Source organism: Quercus suber, unplaced genomic scaffold (genome assembly GCF_002906115.3).
Source record: "Quercus suber isolate HL8 unplaced genomic scaffold, Cork oak 2.0 scaffold_469, whole genome shotgun sequence".
NCBI lineage: Eukaryota > Viridiplantae > Streptophyta > Magnoliopsida > Fagales > Fagaceae > Quercus > Quercus suber.
This window is the reverse complement of record NW_027069920.1, coordinates 323929-340422: the sequence shown is the minus strand read 5'-3', so window position 1 is coordinate 340422 and position 16494 is coordinate 323929. Positions and strand designations below refer to the sequence as shown.

The 16494-nt window shown below is 31.9% G+C and overlaps 1 protein-coding gene across 1 annotated transcript; it reads left to right on the top strand.

Annotated features, from left to right (window-relative positions):
* Positions 1 to 506: 506 nt before the first annotated feature.
* On the top strand, positions 507 to 1370 carry LOC112023257 (putative F-box protein At3g58860). Its single transcript, XM_024055878.2, has one exon. It carries the CDS (start codon positions 507 to 509, stop codon positions 1368 to 1370), a length of 864 nt encoding a protein of 287 aa, XP_023911646.2.
* Positions 1371 to 16494: the final 15124 nt, after the last annotated feature.

The window sequence follows — 16494 nt, the reverse complement described above, 5'->3', positions numbered from 1 at the left end:
TACTGCATCCAATTTATATATATATATATATATTATATATATAAAATAAATATAAATAATTTGGGTTGGGGCAGATCCAAGTTTGGTTATCCATGGGTAAAAAATCCAACAGGAATCAAGGACCGGCATTTATTGGGTTTTGGAGTTGGATATCCACACAGTCTATTAACACCTGAAAATTTATAAATTAAAAATAAATAAATAAATAAAGAAAAAGAAGGCATTACAAGATTAAAGTCAACCTGCCACTGAAGAATTCAATCTTACTCGAGATTTTGCCAGGTAGGCCAATTTTAATTTGTCTTTGGTCGTAACTCTTTTCCGAATCTACTTAGTAAGTATTTCTGAATCAGCTTAGGATACTTTTCCCACGTACACTGTTATTAGGTTAAGTTTGGTTTTAAAAGCGTGTGATATCTTTCTCAACCTTTAGAATACAATCTCTCAGACTTGACTCTCTCTACAAACCTGAACCTCCTGAGTCTCCCAGAAATTTTTTCCAAGGAATGGATTCTAAGAGAAAAAAGTTCACAGTTGATGATGATGATGTAGTAGTTGATCGTATATCTGAGTTGCCAGAAGATGTTTTGCAACACATTCTGTCCTTCCTTCCAACCAAACAAGTATTTCAATCTACTCTTTTGTCTACACGATGGAAACATGTGTGGACTACATTCCCCATTCTAAAATTCGATGAAACCTCCATGTTGCGGAGTTCAGAAAACAAGAATGATCCGGAAGTCAAGATAAAGAGAAGAAACTTTTACAAGTTCTTGAATAAATGTATACGATTACGAAGCCGCCAAAGTCAGAGACCACATATAAAGAATTTTACATTAATGGATAGCGTGCAGAATCACAAATCCAAGTCTCGTGTTGACCGCTGGATAGGGTTTGTGGTTGAGAGTAATGTTGAAGAGCTGATCCTTTTCTTTGGGGGGTCTCGTATACGTTATCCCTTGCCTCATAGTGTTTTGGTTGCAAAATCTTTAACTGTGTTGACACTACATTCTTGTAAGTTGGATTCAATTCGTAGCGATATAAACTTACCATCTTTGAAAAGACTGTCTTTATTAAGCGTTCATGCAGATAATCAAATTATTCAGAATCTGATTTTTGGGTGTCCTATGATAGAAGACATGGGAATTTCGTGCTGTCGGGGCATTAAGTGTTTAAAGATTTTTGGTCTCCCTAAAGTCATGAAAATTCTGGTACAAAACAATCACCTTGACAGGCTTGAATTGGAAGCACCAAATCTTCGTGATCTATGTATAATCGAGGGTCGGCTATCTGAGCTCAACTTGCTTCCTTTAAAAAAATCTAAAAATGTTACTTCTAAATACACCAAATGCAACGGGAAAGTGGTTTGATGATAATCTTTCTGGATTTCCACTCCTTGAGAACTTAGAGCTAGCAATTTGATATAAGCTGGAAAGAATAAAGCTTTCAAGTCATCATCATCTTAAATCATTGGTAATGAATTGCCAAAATCTGGTTGAAGTAATGATTTTTAAAGTGTTCTCAAAAAAAAAAAAGGTTGAAGTAATGATTGATTCTTCCAAATTATGTAGACTCTCATATTCTGGTAATACTGCAATATCTTTTTCGTTGAATGCTTCGGGTCCGTTAGATGCTGAGTACACAATGTGGACTTCCTATGGTCCTTGGGATGCTGAAAAGATTGAATTCCTCTCAAAAATGAGAAATTCAAAAGTATTCAAATTGAGTATTATTGCAATTCAGGTACTTCTGGTTTTATCTTTATTTCTTTCTTTGATTATCTCGTTCATTAATTTATTTCAGTTCACTTTTTATCTTGGATTTGCATTTTCGTATATAACATCTAATCAGATTTTTTTGTTTAATTTCTTTGTAAAGAATGTGATTGTACCAAAAGAATTGAGAGAAACCTTACCATCATCATTATATAATGTCAAACATTTAAAGCTATCAATACCTCTGCCATTTACAAGATGCAAAGTCAAGGAACTACTAGATGGCTTGCTTTGGATTTCTCCTCTTCCAGACATGTTAGTAATGGAATTATGCAGACAGCCAGATCCTGGTTTTGATAAAATAGCCTTTGAGCTAATACACTTATTTATTTCTTAGAATCCTCAAACTTGCTCATTATCTTTTCATTAGTGGCTAATGAGCGTGCTAAATGGTGCTTTTGTTTTTCAAACAAACTTATTATCTTACAAATTATTGTTGTTACATTTTATTTTTTCGTGTGGTGCTACTTGAGGTTGCTTTTAATGTGGTTGATATTTTCGTTGTTACTTGTTAGTAATTTAGTAATAAGATTGGAAATTCCTTATCTTTTTACTTTTTAGTATCTGGTGCCCATTGTGTTTACTTCGGGCCCTCTTTATTTCATTTTTTTAAAGAAGCATCAATTACTTGAACATTTTGGTTTTTATTGGCTTTCCAATCTATTGTGTAAATCGAAATTATGCAACTATGTACTATGATCGGAGTAATAAATAACTATGTTCATAGTATTACATAGGAAGTTGATAAATTTGAATTATGTTTTAGCTGGACAAACAAATGACATTGGTAAGTATAATCTTTTAAACTATCTTCTTTTAATTTTAGATATATACATTAATTATTAGATATATATTTGAGTTTTTTATAATTTATTTATATTGGACTTCTCATATTTTGCTTATCTCTGGCTATCTATCTATATTTATAAATAAATGACTGCTGATGCGAATTTTCTTGCTCTTTCTTTATTTACACTTTTCAAAATGAAAGGAGTCTTATATAGATCATAAATTCTATAGCAATCCATGCTTTTAGTGATCTGCTTTCTGGGTAGCATAGAATGAGATGCTATTGCTGCCATGTCATGGACAATTGCAATAAGGAAGAGGTTCCTGTACTGAATTTTCCATGATCCTAAAGCCAATCAGGAAAGCTTGTTTATCACCAACTATGCTGGTGAAAACTGGAAGGGACTAACCAGTGGACTCCTAATATTTTAACTATTTTGGAGTCCACTAGATTGATGAGATCCTAATAGATTGATGAGATCCTCAACTGAATTTTTCACACATAGTTATAGGTTTATGTAGAAGGAAAGAATTGCTTAATCTAATAGAAATTTAATTTACAAAAAACTTTGGTGCTAGGATACTTGTCCATTTCAATTCTTAAAAGGAGGGAGGACTTACCAATGGAGTCGTCATAATCTTCTTGTTGTTCCATAGGAGTAAATCCCCTCTCTTCAGCAGCTTGGGGATGTCCTTAGAGAATTTTTCCATTGAAAAATATCACATTGGAGGATTTTCCAGAAAGCAAGAAAGATGGATCTTGATAGCAAAAACTAGAAATCTAAGTGCACCGTGAATGGAAAGTAATAATAGTTTTATGTTTCATATTGTAGAAAGTATGAAGTTCTTGGTGTTTTTTTTTTTTTTGGTCCACCAATTGTCATCTTCAGTGGAGAAAACATGTTAATATGAGTAATTTAATTAACTTTATGCGTCTGGTTCTTTGTTTAGTCAAAGGATCGACTATATCAATTAGTTTTCTGCATTTTATAATTGCAAAGAAAAAAAAATCTAATAATTTGGTTTACAAACTTTATGCTCGTTTATATCTGAAGCAAAATATGATTATAGGAATGAAAAATTCTTTTTTCTTTCTTTGGTCTTTGTTGAAAATTCTTACATTTTAATAATATCCAATTTACAGTTATTGTTATTTGATCATTGGTGGTTCCTTGTCAAGTGTGTACATTAAGTTGACTTGGTCTCTTACATTTTTCTTTCATTCCCTTAAGCACTTAGAACTGCCCGGAATATTGATAGGCCTAGGGGAAGGGACTAACCAGCGGACCCCTATTATTTTTACCATTTTGGGGCAATGCACTTTCTCAGGTTTATTTAGTTTATAGTTATATAACTGGTAGAGTAATGCATTTCCTCAATAGGTCATTATCCTCAATTGTGCCTTTCATCCACAGTTAAAGGTTTGTATAGAAGGAAAGAATTGCTTAATTCAATAGAAATTTAATTTCCAAACAAACTTTTGTACTAGAAATCTTTTTTATGTCCATCTCAATTCGAAAGAGGGGAGGAGAGGGTTTACAAATGGAGTCCTCATAAGCATTTTTTTTCCCCTTGCTGAATCTCACATTGGAGGATTGTTCAGAAAGCAAGAAAGATGGATCTTGATAGCAAATACTAGAAATTTAATTTCACCGTTAAAGGAAACTAATAATAGTCTATGACCTTTTGTTTTATGTCTAGTAATTGTTATTCTTTGTGCAGAAAATTTGTCAACGTGATTTGTCTAATGGATTTTTGAATTTTTGTGGCTTGTTCTTTGTTTAGTCAAAGGATCGACCATATTAAATATGAAGTAATCTGTGTTTTATTATTGCAGAGAAAAATATGTAATTTAGATTACAAACTTTATGCTAGTTTATATCCGAAGCAAAATATGATTGTAAGAACAAAACTTCAATTATTACTCTTTCTTTAGTGGTTATACATGTCACATTCATCTGTAATTTTGTATCCACTATGATATTCTAAACTTTCCTCCTCTTTCTTTATTTCACTATTTTCAAAAGGAAAGAAGAAAATACTATCAAAATCTCATATGGATCATAATGCTTCTAGTAATTGATGCTTTAAATTCGAAGATTGTAGCTTTATCATCCTGATTACATTCTAATTAAAATTGAACAAGTTCGAAAAGTTAGATGAAAGCTTACCCCCTTCTTTCCACTTTTCAAGCTAGTTGTCATATCATGTTCCAATTCAAACCCTATATATCATAGTGATTTTTACATTCTAGGTCTCAAAGAATCAGATGCTATTGTTGGCATGACATGAGCAATAGCATTAAGAAAAGGTTCCTCCATTAAACTTCAACTACCTACCTTGATCATGAAATCTTCATGATCCTCAAGCCAAATAGGTTGACTTTGTGAAAGTTATTAAGGTTCTTCTATTTTTTTTTTTGGTCTGAAAAGCAATAGATAGTAATTCCCTTCTTTAGTAGTTGATGAGATCCTAAATTAAGTTTTTACCATGGTTGGATCATTGTTTAAGGTTTGTACAGTATGGAAGAATTGCTTATTCTAATAGGAAAATAATTTCCAAACAAACAGTGGTATTAGGAAAATTCTCCATCTGCACCTCTATTGTGAAGAGGGAGGGGACTTACCAATGTAGAGTTCATAATCTTCATGTTGCTGCATAGGAGTAAATCTCCCAATTCAGCAGCTGAGTAATGTTCTTGAGAGAGTTTTGCCTTTGCTAAATCTTCCATCAGTGGATTGTACAGAGAGCAAAAAGGATGGATCTCGACAGCAAATACTAGAAACATAATTGCATTGCTAGAGTCAAATCCTTTTAATGTTGATAATCATATTAAAAGAATAAGGGATGTGTTTTTTTGTTTGTTTCAATACTTGTTATTCTTTTGGAGAATTTTTCTCAATGGGATTAATTTTTTAACAAATTTTGTGTGCCCTGATTTTGTTTAATCAAAGGATCAACTATATCAAGTAAGAAGTACTTGGAATTTATTATCCCAAAAAAAAAAAAAAAAAAAAAAAATCTTCTTTATGATATATCTACTAGCTTCTATCTGAAGCAAAATATAATTGTAGGAATTTGACTTCAGTAATTTTATTTACTTTCTTGAATGGCTTTACAGTTCACATTTTATCTACTATTGTGTAACTGCTTCTGTAGTTTCTGAGAATTCTAGTATTTCAATGATATCTAATTTATAGCTTGTGTGGTTTGGTCATTTGTGGTCCATGCCAACCTAGCTCAAAAGACACCTTATTAACTTGTAAGAATAAGGTGATGTGATATTATTGGTTTAAGACCTACCACTCTACTAGGTGGGTGTAACATACCAAGCCACACACAGAGAACTTTTGTTGGGTCCATATATAGCCTCGACTGATGCTAAAAGTTATGATGGCGGTATTACAATACTAGAACATTAATGAAAATAAAATTTGCAAAACACAATGATTGCCAATACTGCAATAATTTGATTTTGATTTAACAACTTTTTCTCTTTTCGAACTTGAGTAGACTAATTCCTTGCTATTTAGACCCTTAATTTTTGTGTCTTGTTCTGTTATGAAATAATTGGGAGGCTAAGATGGTGTGTTTACAGGGATTTGCTGCTAACGGATTGCATCTGTTTCAGTTATCATATGAGAACATTGAGAAGCCTATTTATAAAGGCGAGAATCCAAGTTGTTGCAAATTTCTTCCATTTCCATGTTGGCGGCATTGCTTGAAGACTGTCAAGATTGATAGCCTTAAAGGATACGGAGATGAAGAGCTTCTATACAAGTATTTTTCAGAAAATGCAAAAACCTTCGAGGACTTCCAGTTCCATGTTGGTGGTATTGCTTGAAAGTTATCCAAATTTTGAACCTGAGATGATATGCACATACAAGGATCTTAGAGAGGCATCTTTCTGAGAACGTAGAAATCTTGAAAGGCCTCATAGATGTGACTCTTTAAATTGTAGAATCTTTCAGTTAATGAATTCTGCAAAAGTGAATGTTTTGTAAGTTTACTTTGAACATTTACCAACCAGCAATATTTTGTAGTTTCTTTTTTTTTCACTAGATAATTGTGGTTTGTCTTTGAATTTATTTTTAAGGGATGGATTGTTTCGTGTCTATCAGTAATGCTATTATGATAGAGTTAAATTATTTGATATTCTTGAAGTAACAGTCTACTGCTTTTGGCATTTGAGAATGAAGTATACCCTTCTACCAAACAAACATGAAAGAAAACATGAATTTTTTTTCTTTCCTCCTACTTATATCCTCCCTACATTTCCATTCTCACACTTTTCCTTCCTCCCTACTAAATAGAGCCTTAGAAATTTTCCTTCCTCTGGTTTTTCATCTTAATCAATAATCTCTTCCCACACAAACAAATTCCTTATTTCCGAAGTCTTCTAAAGAAAGAGCACTCAAGTGTGCTCTACATTCTAGGCTTTTTTTTTTTTTTTCCCTTTTTTGTAGAATACACAATTTGAATGATCACTTGTATAACCCCAATTCAGCATATATACAGTCTGGATTGCCTAATTTTTTTTCATTAATTGCCAACACAAGAATAAATGTCTCAGGATAGCTTGAGAATTTTTCCACCATCCTATTGTTGGGAGCTTAGCTTTGATGTACTCTCATGTTTCCGCACTTGAATAGGTACAAGATTTGGAAGGAATCCATATTGCTCTATTATGAGTGTTTTTTGTGATATATTATTACCCAACGAATATATATATATATATATACACACACACACACGTGTTTGTGTGACTAGGAAATGCAACCAAGAGTTTTTGGGGTGTAAAGTTTGATAGGTCTTCTTTGTGATATCTAAGAAGACCGAAAGGTATGTTGGTGAATTGGATTCTATGCTAAGTTGGTGAAAATGTTAAATTTAGGTGTTGTAACTTAGTTACGGTTTGTGGGGACACTACAAAAAACGCGGTTTTAAGCCGTGTTTTTTAGCCGTGTTTTTGTAAAACGCAGCTACAGGTTGGAGTTTCAGCCGGGTTTTTGAAAAACGCGGCTCTAGGCTAGACTTTGAGCCGCGTTTATAAAAAACACGGCTCCAAGTTAGCCTTTGAGCCACGTTTACTAAACCCGACTATAGACCCCCCTGGAGCCGCGTTTTTTTAGGGTGAGGCTGCGTTTTTTGGGGTAGGACTTGAGTTGTGTTTTACAAAAACGCGGCTACATGACCTGTGTTTGGGGCTAATACATGATAATTTGGCTGATATGTGGGTCTAACTCATGATTGTTTTGTAGTACGATGACTATAGACATGTAGCAACTTGTTATGGTGTTCTAAACTTGTACTATAAGTAACTTGCTCTACTTTGGCACTGTTGCTGGTTCTGATCAATTGAGTTGGATTAGTCATGTGCTTAAACCAATCTTTTATTTATTTCTTGGTAAATTACCATGTTCTTAATCCAATTTTCCACTGATTTTGGCTTCTGAATGGAAGTATACCGTTTATTTCCACGCCTAGAGTGCTTAACCTGGCTTGAGTTTGTAAAAAGTAATGCTTCTCATTCCGCTAAATTAAAAGAAACTAGTAAGTTGTCCATGCAATGCACGGATAATTTTGTGATATTTTGTATAAAACAGTTTTGGATAATATTGTACATAACTACATATATTATAAAGAAAAAGTAAACTTAATTAGAATAAAAAAAAACATATATATATATATATGTAGAATAAAAAAAAAAAACTATATATATATATATATATTTTGAGATATTAAAAATTAGTTTAGTAGCTTCATTGCATATTTGTAGCCTTCTTAAGGTAATATTTAAAAAAAAAAAATCATGAAACCAAAAATAAATGCAAAAAAACAACAGGACCATGAAAATCAACTAATTTGTGTTGTGCTCACATATTTCATACTATGAAATAAAAGTATATCCAACTCTCTGTTTGTCTTCCACTCATCAATAGTGCGACATTAAAACATGGTATGGGCAAATATGTATGCATGTGTCTTACAGATGATTTAAAATTAAACCATGATAGAGTATGGTTTTACATTGTGCACCAAATATTCTCTCTACTTATATACCAAAAACAAAAACTAACTAACCAAATTACCTAAACCTAAATCATATTTAAGCCCCTAATTTATAAAGGAAAAAAAAATTTCCTATAGGGTTTTTGGTGTCTTGATGGTGGTGGGAGGCTAGTATAACAGATGTGGTAACCCTTCATATTCTTGTTTTTCTCTCTTTCAAATATTTTGTTCGTCTTAGGTCTTTTATTTTGGTAATATATAGTAAAATAGTGAATTTTATTTAATAATCCGCAACATTTGAATATAAAATATTAGCAAAAGAATTGAATATAAGATATTACTTAGAAAGAGAGGAGAAAGATTGGACACACATGACCTTAAGAGCATCTCAATTGCGTAAACTGGGGCTAGAGCTTGAAGCATTGGTAAAAGTGCTTGCTTCATGCTTGTTATAACATTGGAGATCATGTGATGGCAATGGTGCTTAGCGGCTCAGTCATGGGTGGGAGTGATGGCTATGGTGGGTAACTGTAGCTATGGCTCGGTCAGTTATCAAATTATAAAGCCAATTAGGATTCGCTTGGCAGTGGGATTGACTCCATTGTCCCAATCGGTATTTGATTGAAGAGAAGCCAATTCCATCAAGTTGATTGAAAGGAGGAAATTACAGAGATAGTGTAAGCTTTGAATTGAAGGAGAAAGAGAAGGTAGCGAACGAAATGTTTGTGGGGTGTGTGTGTGGCCATTGTAAAAACTTGAATCCTATGCATTAGCTTTATGTAATTATGTTCATTATTTACTCTAAGAATGGCACTGTGTTTAAGAGCACGTTTGGTATATTGTAATGATTACTACATAAGAATAGGAATAAGTATTACAAAGAATACATTAAGTTGGAATGTAATAAGTATTACTATTCATTAGTTTGGTGACCATTTAGGAATAGAATCCTGAATATGCATCCACAATTTAGTAAAGTATATAAAAATGTGTAATTAAATCATTTTTAAGTCAAATTTTCTAAAATACACTTATTTTAGAGTGTTCAAAATAGAGCTAATAATTAACAATAAGGAAAATTTATTTATTTTTCCTTTTGAAGATGTGGCAACTAATGGCTTTTTAGGAAATTTTTTAAAAAAGTTGTTACATAAGGTGAAGGAATAGATATTCAGTATTTTTGATAAGGAATAGTTTTTCTTTATTTTGAAGAATAACTATTCATAAGGAATAATTATTCATTGTAATAAAAATATAACCAAACAATCGAATAGTTATGCCATAGGAATATCTGTTACATTATAGTGTCTATTACAGTTTACCAAATGTGCCCTAAGTGTTTTCCTATTGGCTGAATTGTTGTATTAATTTTATTATATACCTTGCTATTAACTGTTTTTTTTTTTTTGGTATTTTTCTACCTGACATTAGTAACATCTATATTATAGTCAGATTCTATTTCTTCTGTCATTGAATATATATAATATAATATATTTGAGGTCTTCTCTTCAGAATCGTGGGAGATAAGGACTGATGATGGATTTGGGTTTTGGAGAGAAAACAGATAGTGAAGAAGGGCAAATAATCGGGTTTGAGAGAGAGGAGCAACCATAAAAAAAGAGTCCTCAGGTGTATATTTAATAGAAATAAATCAGATTTTAAAATTATAAATAAAAAACGCTGATGTGTAAAATTGTGGAGAGGTCAATCAAAAGTCAAAGGGTTCGGCTTTATATATACCAAAAAAAGAAAAAAGAAAAAAAAAAGAAATCACAAATTAGAATTTAGATTTCTGAAATACAATAATTAAAAATACCCAATTGAATTCTACAAAGTTAATGATTGTTCATAGAGATGAAAAACTACCAAATTATGCAACTTAGTTTTTCTTCACTAATAGCTAGCATGTCCTCTTAGTTAAACCTAACTATTAAGTTTCATTCATTGACTAAACTCACTTGATGTAAGATCTTAATAACCTCAGCATTAGTAAATAACACTGAACAAAGTTATAGCAAAGTACCATATACACTCCCTCTCACTTACATTTCAAAGATGATTTGACTTAAATCCAATTATTGTAGCCAAATCCAAATCTAACTCAAATAAATAAATCCAAACATATCCAACCAAATGACTAAACATAAATATAAAGTTATGGCATAATTTAAAAATTGTAAAAAAAAAAAAAAAAAACCTTTACCTATAGTAGTTTCGGCTACATGAAAGATTCTCTACTTGTCTCCCCAACTTATTGAAATTTCATGGTATTTAAATATCATAAATAATCCACAAAGTAAACTAACGTTTAACGAATAAAAAAAACCTTTACCTGTAGCAGTTTTGGCTACGTGACATATTCTCTACTTGTCTCCTCAACTTATTGAAATTTCATGGTATTTAAATATCAGAAGTAATCCATAATTAGCAAAGTAAACTAACAAACATAATTGAAATTTGAAATACAAACAAAAATAAATAACTAAATAAAACTTTAGAACTAGCTGCAATTCCTTTTACTATTATACCTTCAGATTTCACAATCTAAACCCATTAAAACCCAACATCAAAAACAACAAAATCAAGTCTTAAAAGTGTTTTTAAAAATATCAACTAAAATCTACAAAGTAATAAACTTAGTATAAAGAAAGTTATACTATCAGAGTTCAAAATCCAACAATTTCACATCCTCTTACCAAAAAAAAAAAAAAAAAAGAACAGGTAAAAGGCCATTAAACTCATGTAGGACTTTCATATTGTGAGGGTTTTCCTTTATTTTAACAAATAGAGAGGAAATGGGATATGAATCCAAATTCCTAAATTGATAGCAAACCATAATCGAAGAGAATATTAGGAAAATAAATTAGTACCTTTGCTTTGATTAAATTAGAGACTCTAGATTGTAGAAAGATTCCACTTCATTTCTGCAGAGAAAGAAATTGAATGATTTAAATCCAAAAGAGAAAAATTCAAACAAACCCATTATTGAAAATATTTAATAAAAAATAGTCACATATCATAATTCCAATTTCCTTAACCCTAATTTCTGGAACCAAAATCTAACTGCGATTGTATGAGTGGAAAACATAAAGCAAAACTAATTTAACTTTAAATTTGTTGGAAAAAAAAGCCAGAGAAATAATAGGGACCCGTTGGAGGCATTGTTAATAAAAAATTCAGAAGAAGAAGGAAGAGTTTTTGAAAGGAACTGGGAAACGGTTCTCTTTTTTCTTGATCAGAAACTATGGGATATATGTAGTTTTTTTTCTGATTTCTCAAAATTTTCTCACTCCCAACTCTGCGCCTAATCGACTCGTTGGTCTCTCTTTGTTTATTAGACTCTCTCGCGGTCTCTTTCAATTTAACAATATTTTTGTTTTAAACCATGAGGGGTTTCCCTGATTTTAACAAATAGAGAGGAAAAGGGTTATGAATCCAAATTCCTAAATTGACAGTAAAAACAAAACAAAAGCAAATATCTACAAACATTTTGATAGAAAACCCTAAAACCCAAAACAAAAACAAATCAAATCTAAACCTATCTGTTAGGTTCTAAGACTTTAGAAACTAATATATTAGAACTTCAATTTGTAATATGTTGGCAAATCATGATCAAAACATAAAGTCTAGGTTTAGGCTTGTTCAAAGTGTGTTTAATTGTAAAATGGGAATCGAGTGATTGTAGAAATTATTGGACAAAATCTGCAAGGCTCGATCGATCGAAACTCGTGCAGATTTATTTTTCTGTAAAAATTCCGATTCAACCCAAGCCCATTTGACGTGTAGGGTTTTGTGTTTTACTCCAAGTATAAAATGAAAAACCTTAGCTACGTTTTAGAAGTCTTTGGAGAGTTGTGTGTTGAATCTTTTGTGAGATCTAGAGGTGTTTACCTTCATATACACACTTAGAGTTATCAAGGTCAAGATTCACGTCAAGAGCTTGATAATCTCTTCAGTTGCTACATAAAGAACTTTAAAGAAAATTTGAAACCTTTGAGTGGAGTCTCAAAGTCACAAATATGAGAACTTGTGTTTGCTACAGATCAAGGAAAGAAGTAGTTCATAGACTCAGAGCTGTCATGTGGTCGTGGTAGTAAGTTTTCTACTCAAGGTAGCAATAGGATATTAGTGGTCTAACTTATATTGTAAAAACTTCAATTCTTTTATAGTGGATCTGTTTTACCTTGGAGATAGTTAGGTTAAATTCTCCTTAGGTTTTTTACAGGTTAGATTTTCTCGGGTTATCATATCATTGTGTTTTTTATATTTTCGCATTATTTACATGATATGATTTTATTGTATTAACCTAGAATTGAATAATTTATCTAAGTAATCACTTTGCTAAATAACTAGATTAAACAACTTGTGTTAAGGGGTCTAAAAATGAACAAGTGATATTAGAGTAGGTTAGCTCTTGTGTTTTTAGATATTTTGATCTAAGAGTTGATTCTTGATCTTTGTTGTCATGGAATACAGTTACTCTCTTGTGATCCCACCTCACTTTGATGGGAACAACTATGCCTACTGGAAAGTAAGGATGAAAGCATTCTTGAAATTTATTGATAAGAGAGTTTGGAACTCTGTTGAATACAGATGAGAGAAACTGACTACTCTTGTTAGTGAGTAGAGAACTTCTCAAAAAGAGGCATCCGCTTTTAATAGCAAAGTTGTGAATATTATTTTTAATGCTGTTTCTATGGAGGAATTCAAGAGAATTTCAAATGTTGAAGTTGCTCATACTGCATGGAATATTCTCCAAACTATGCATGAAGGTACAAAGGCAGTTAAAATTAATAAATTACAGCAGTTAACTACTAGATTTGAAAGCATTAGAATGTTTGATGATGAATGTTTTGATGAATTCTATGCTAAGCTTAATAATATTGTTTATTTTGCTTATAATTTGGGTGAAATTTATGATCAACTTAAGATTGTTAGGAAGATACTTAGATTGTAACTGTCATTACTGAAAGCACGGATGTGAACTCCATTCTTGTTGATGAGCTTGTAGGATCTTTCCAGTTTTATAAGTTAGACCTACCTAAGACAAACAAATCCAAATCAATGGCTCTTAAGTCAGTTGATGATGTTGATGGGAATGAATTTGATGATGAACTCTCTTTTACAGAGATTGCATATCTTGCCAAGAACTTTGAAAACTTTCTTAAGAACAACAATAGAAGGACAAGATGTTAAAAAAATGTTGAACTTAGAAATTTTAAGATGAATGAACCAAGGTTAATAATACTGATTAATCAAAAGAGAAAGTTGGTCAAACCTCTAGTAACTCACTAGGTCAACAATGTTTTGGTTGTCAAGGGTATGGTCATGTGAAATCTGAATGTCTAACATACTTAAGGTCAAAGGGTAAAGCTATGGCTATAACCCTTAGTGATGATGAAATTTCTGATCACGAGTCTAGTAACGATGAGGATAGAAACTTCATTACTTTCACAATTACTACTGCAGTTGATGAAAGTGTTGTTGTTGAAGAGAACCCTTTTAATATGCAAGGTTGTTGCAAATGATGCAATGAGTGTAGACTTAGGTTTAAAGAAGATTGCCTCTCTTGAACATGAAAAGAAAAACTTGTTGCTAAAATTGCTTGATGCTAATAATTTCATTGATAAGGTGAAGACTGAAAACTTGATGTTGCTTGATAAGATTAAGAACTTGGGACTAGAATTATCTGTTATTAGAGAACAAACTAATAGGTCTACTAGTTCTAAACTTGATCACATATTGAGTTTTTAGAAGTTTCCCTTAGAAAAAAATTGGTCTAGGTTTTGTCAATAGCTTCTTAGTATTTGAAACTCATTCCACAAACTTTGTTTCTTCTTCTGAGCCCCCCAAGAGTGAGATTGTCAAACTAGTAGAATTTACACCACCCTCTAGGAAGATTAGGGTTGATCTTAAAGAGTCTAAGCCTAAGAATCCTAATCTCCATAAGAATAAGAAGCATGATAGATCTCTGTGGGTTTGTCATTTTTGTGGAAAGGTTGGGCATACTTGCCCAAACTGTTTTAAGTTGCAAGCTGCAAAGCGAGAAAATAAGCCAAAAATACTTGTGCTCAAGTACAAGATCCTATGGTACTTATCGGTGAATTGGTAAAGACTTTAAACTTTTATACTAATCCTACAGTTGCACATCATTCTAATATGAATAATAACTCCATTGCTAGAGTTGCATCTAAGAAGTTTTGGATGCAAAATACTCAATCTAATTGAGTCTTTCTAACATGGTTCTTGTGCTTTATTTCAATACTCTTTGTGATCATTCTTCTTTTGATATTTTGTTTCTTTTTGCTTTTAGGATTTGCATTTCATTACATTCATGCATTTCATGATAGGTTGTTTTTGTTATTTATTTTAAAATAAAATAAAATAAAAAAAGTGGAAGGAGAAATATGTTTTGTATTATATATCTTGGATTTGTAATTAAGGTTGGCCTATTATCTTTACATAATATGCTTGTGTACCTTGTTTAGCTTGGATAAGCTTATTTTTCTGTACTTTGCTAGTTTTAGCTGTTAGGTTCTGAAGATTTAGGATTTCATGTATTTAAAACTCTAATATGTATTGTTGGTAAACCATGATCAGAACAAGTTATTTAGTCTTGTTTAGACTTGCTCAAAGTAGTGTTGTTTATGTAAAGTTGGAATCGAGCTGATGCAAAATTCACTGTGCATCTTGGCTTGGCTCGATTGATCGAAGCTTAGGCTCGATCAATAGAAAATCGGGTAGATGCGTTTTTTCTGTAGAATTTCCAACTCAGCCCTAATTCCTAAAACGTTTAGGGTTTTATGTTTTTGCCCTATGTATATAAGGCAAACCCTAGCCATATTTTAGAGGTTGCTCATATTGCTGTTTGTGTGAATCTCTTGTGAAATCTGTGAGGAGCTTTCGTTCACACAAGCTTAGGATTATCAAAAGGAGATTTCTTCAAGATCTTGATGATCATTCAGTTGCTGCCATAATAGCTTAAAGATACACAAGCAAGGATGCTTGTACTTGCAAGAGAATCCAAGAAAGAAGGAGTCCGTGGTCTCGGAGCTTGCACGTGGTCGTGTCAGTAAGTTTCTACTGGTGGGTAACAATAAGATGTTAGTAGTCTAAATCTTATTGTAAAACTTCAATTCTTTCTATAGTGGTTTCAAGTTTACCTTAAGGATAGTTAGGTTAAATCCTCCCCAGATTTTTTACCGGTTTGATTGTCCTGGGTCATTATATCTTTGTGTTATTTATATTTCCGCTACTATATACTTGATATGATTGTTTGATTGTGATAACCCAGATTTACTTAATTTGACTAAGTTAATCACTTGGCTAATTAACTAGGTTAATCCGGTTGTGTTAAGGGGTCTAAAAACTATTCATTAACTATGTAGTGCATGTTGTGTGGGAGTTGTTTATAGTTTTTGATTACATGATCTTGATTTTGAAGTTACATGCTTTTAATTGTTAGGACTAGAACCTAAGAGAAAAGCATAAATAACCATCTCACTACTGTTTACTAGCCAATTATGAACACCTTAATGCATATCATAAGATTTTGTGCTCGAGAAAGTGTAACACATTCACAAAAAGAACATAAGGTGTAGCCTCAGATTAAAAATGAAATTAGTGTGTATATTATTGGGCTATAATAAAGATGACACAAAGAAATAAAATTGGTGTGTACATTATATGGCTAAAATAACAATTTCATAACGAAATAAAAATGGTATTTACATTATAAAGCAAAAAAAAAAAAAAAAAACATGATTGCAAGCTTGTTTTATAGGAGATGTGAGAGTTATATGATGTAACTCTTTATGTGATAGTCTCTTTTAAACTTATTTGATGAATAATGTAGAAATTGTGATTGACTACTATCTACATATTACCTCACATGTATCTCATGCTGTTATTAGTTGCA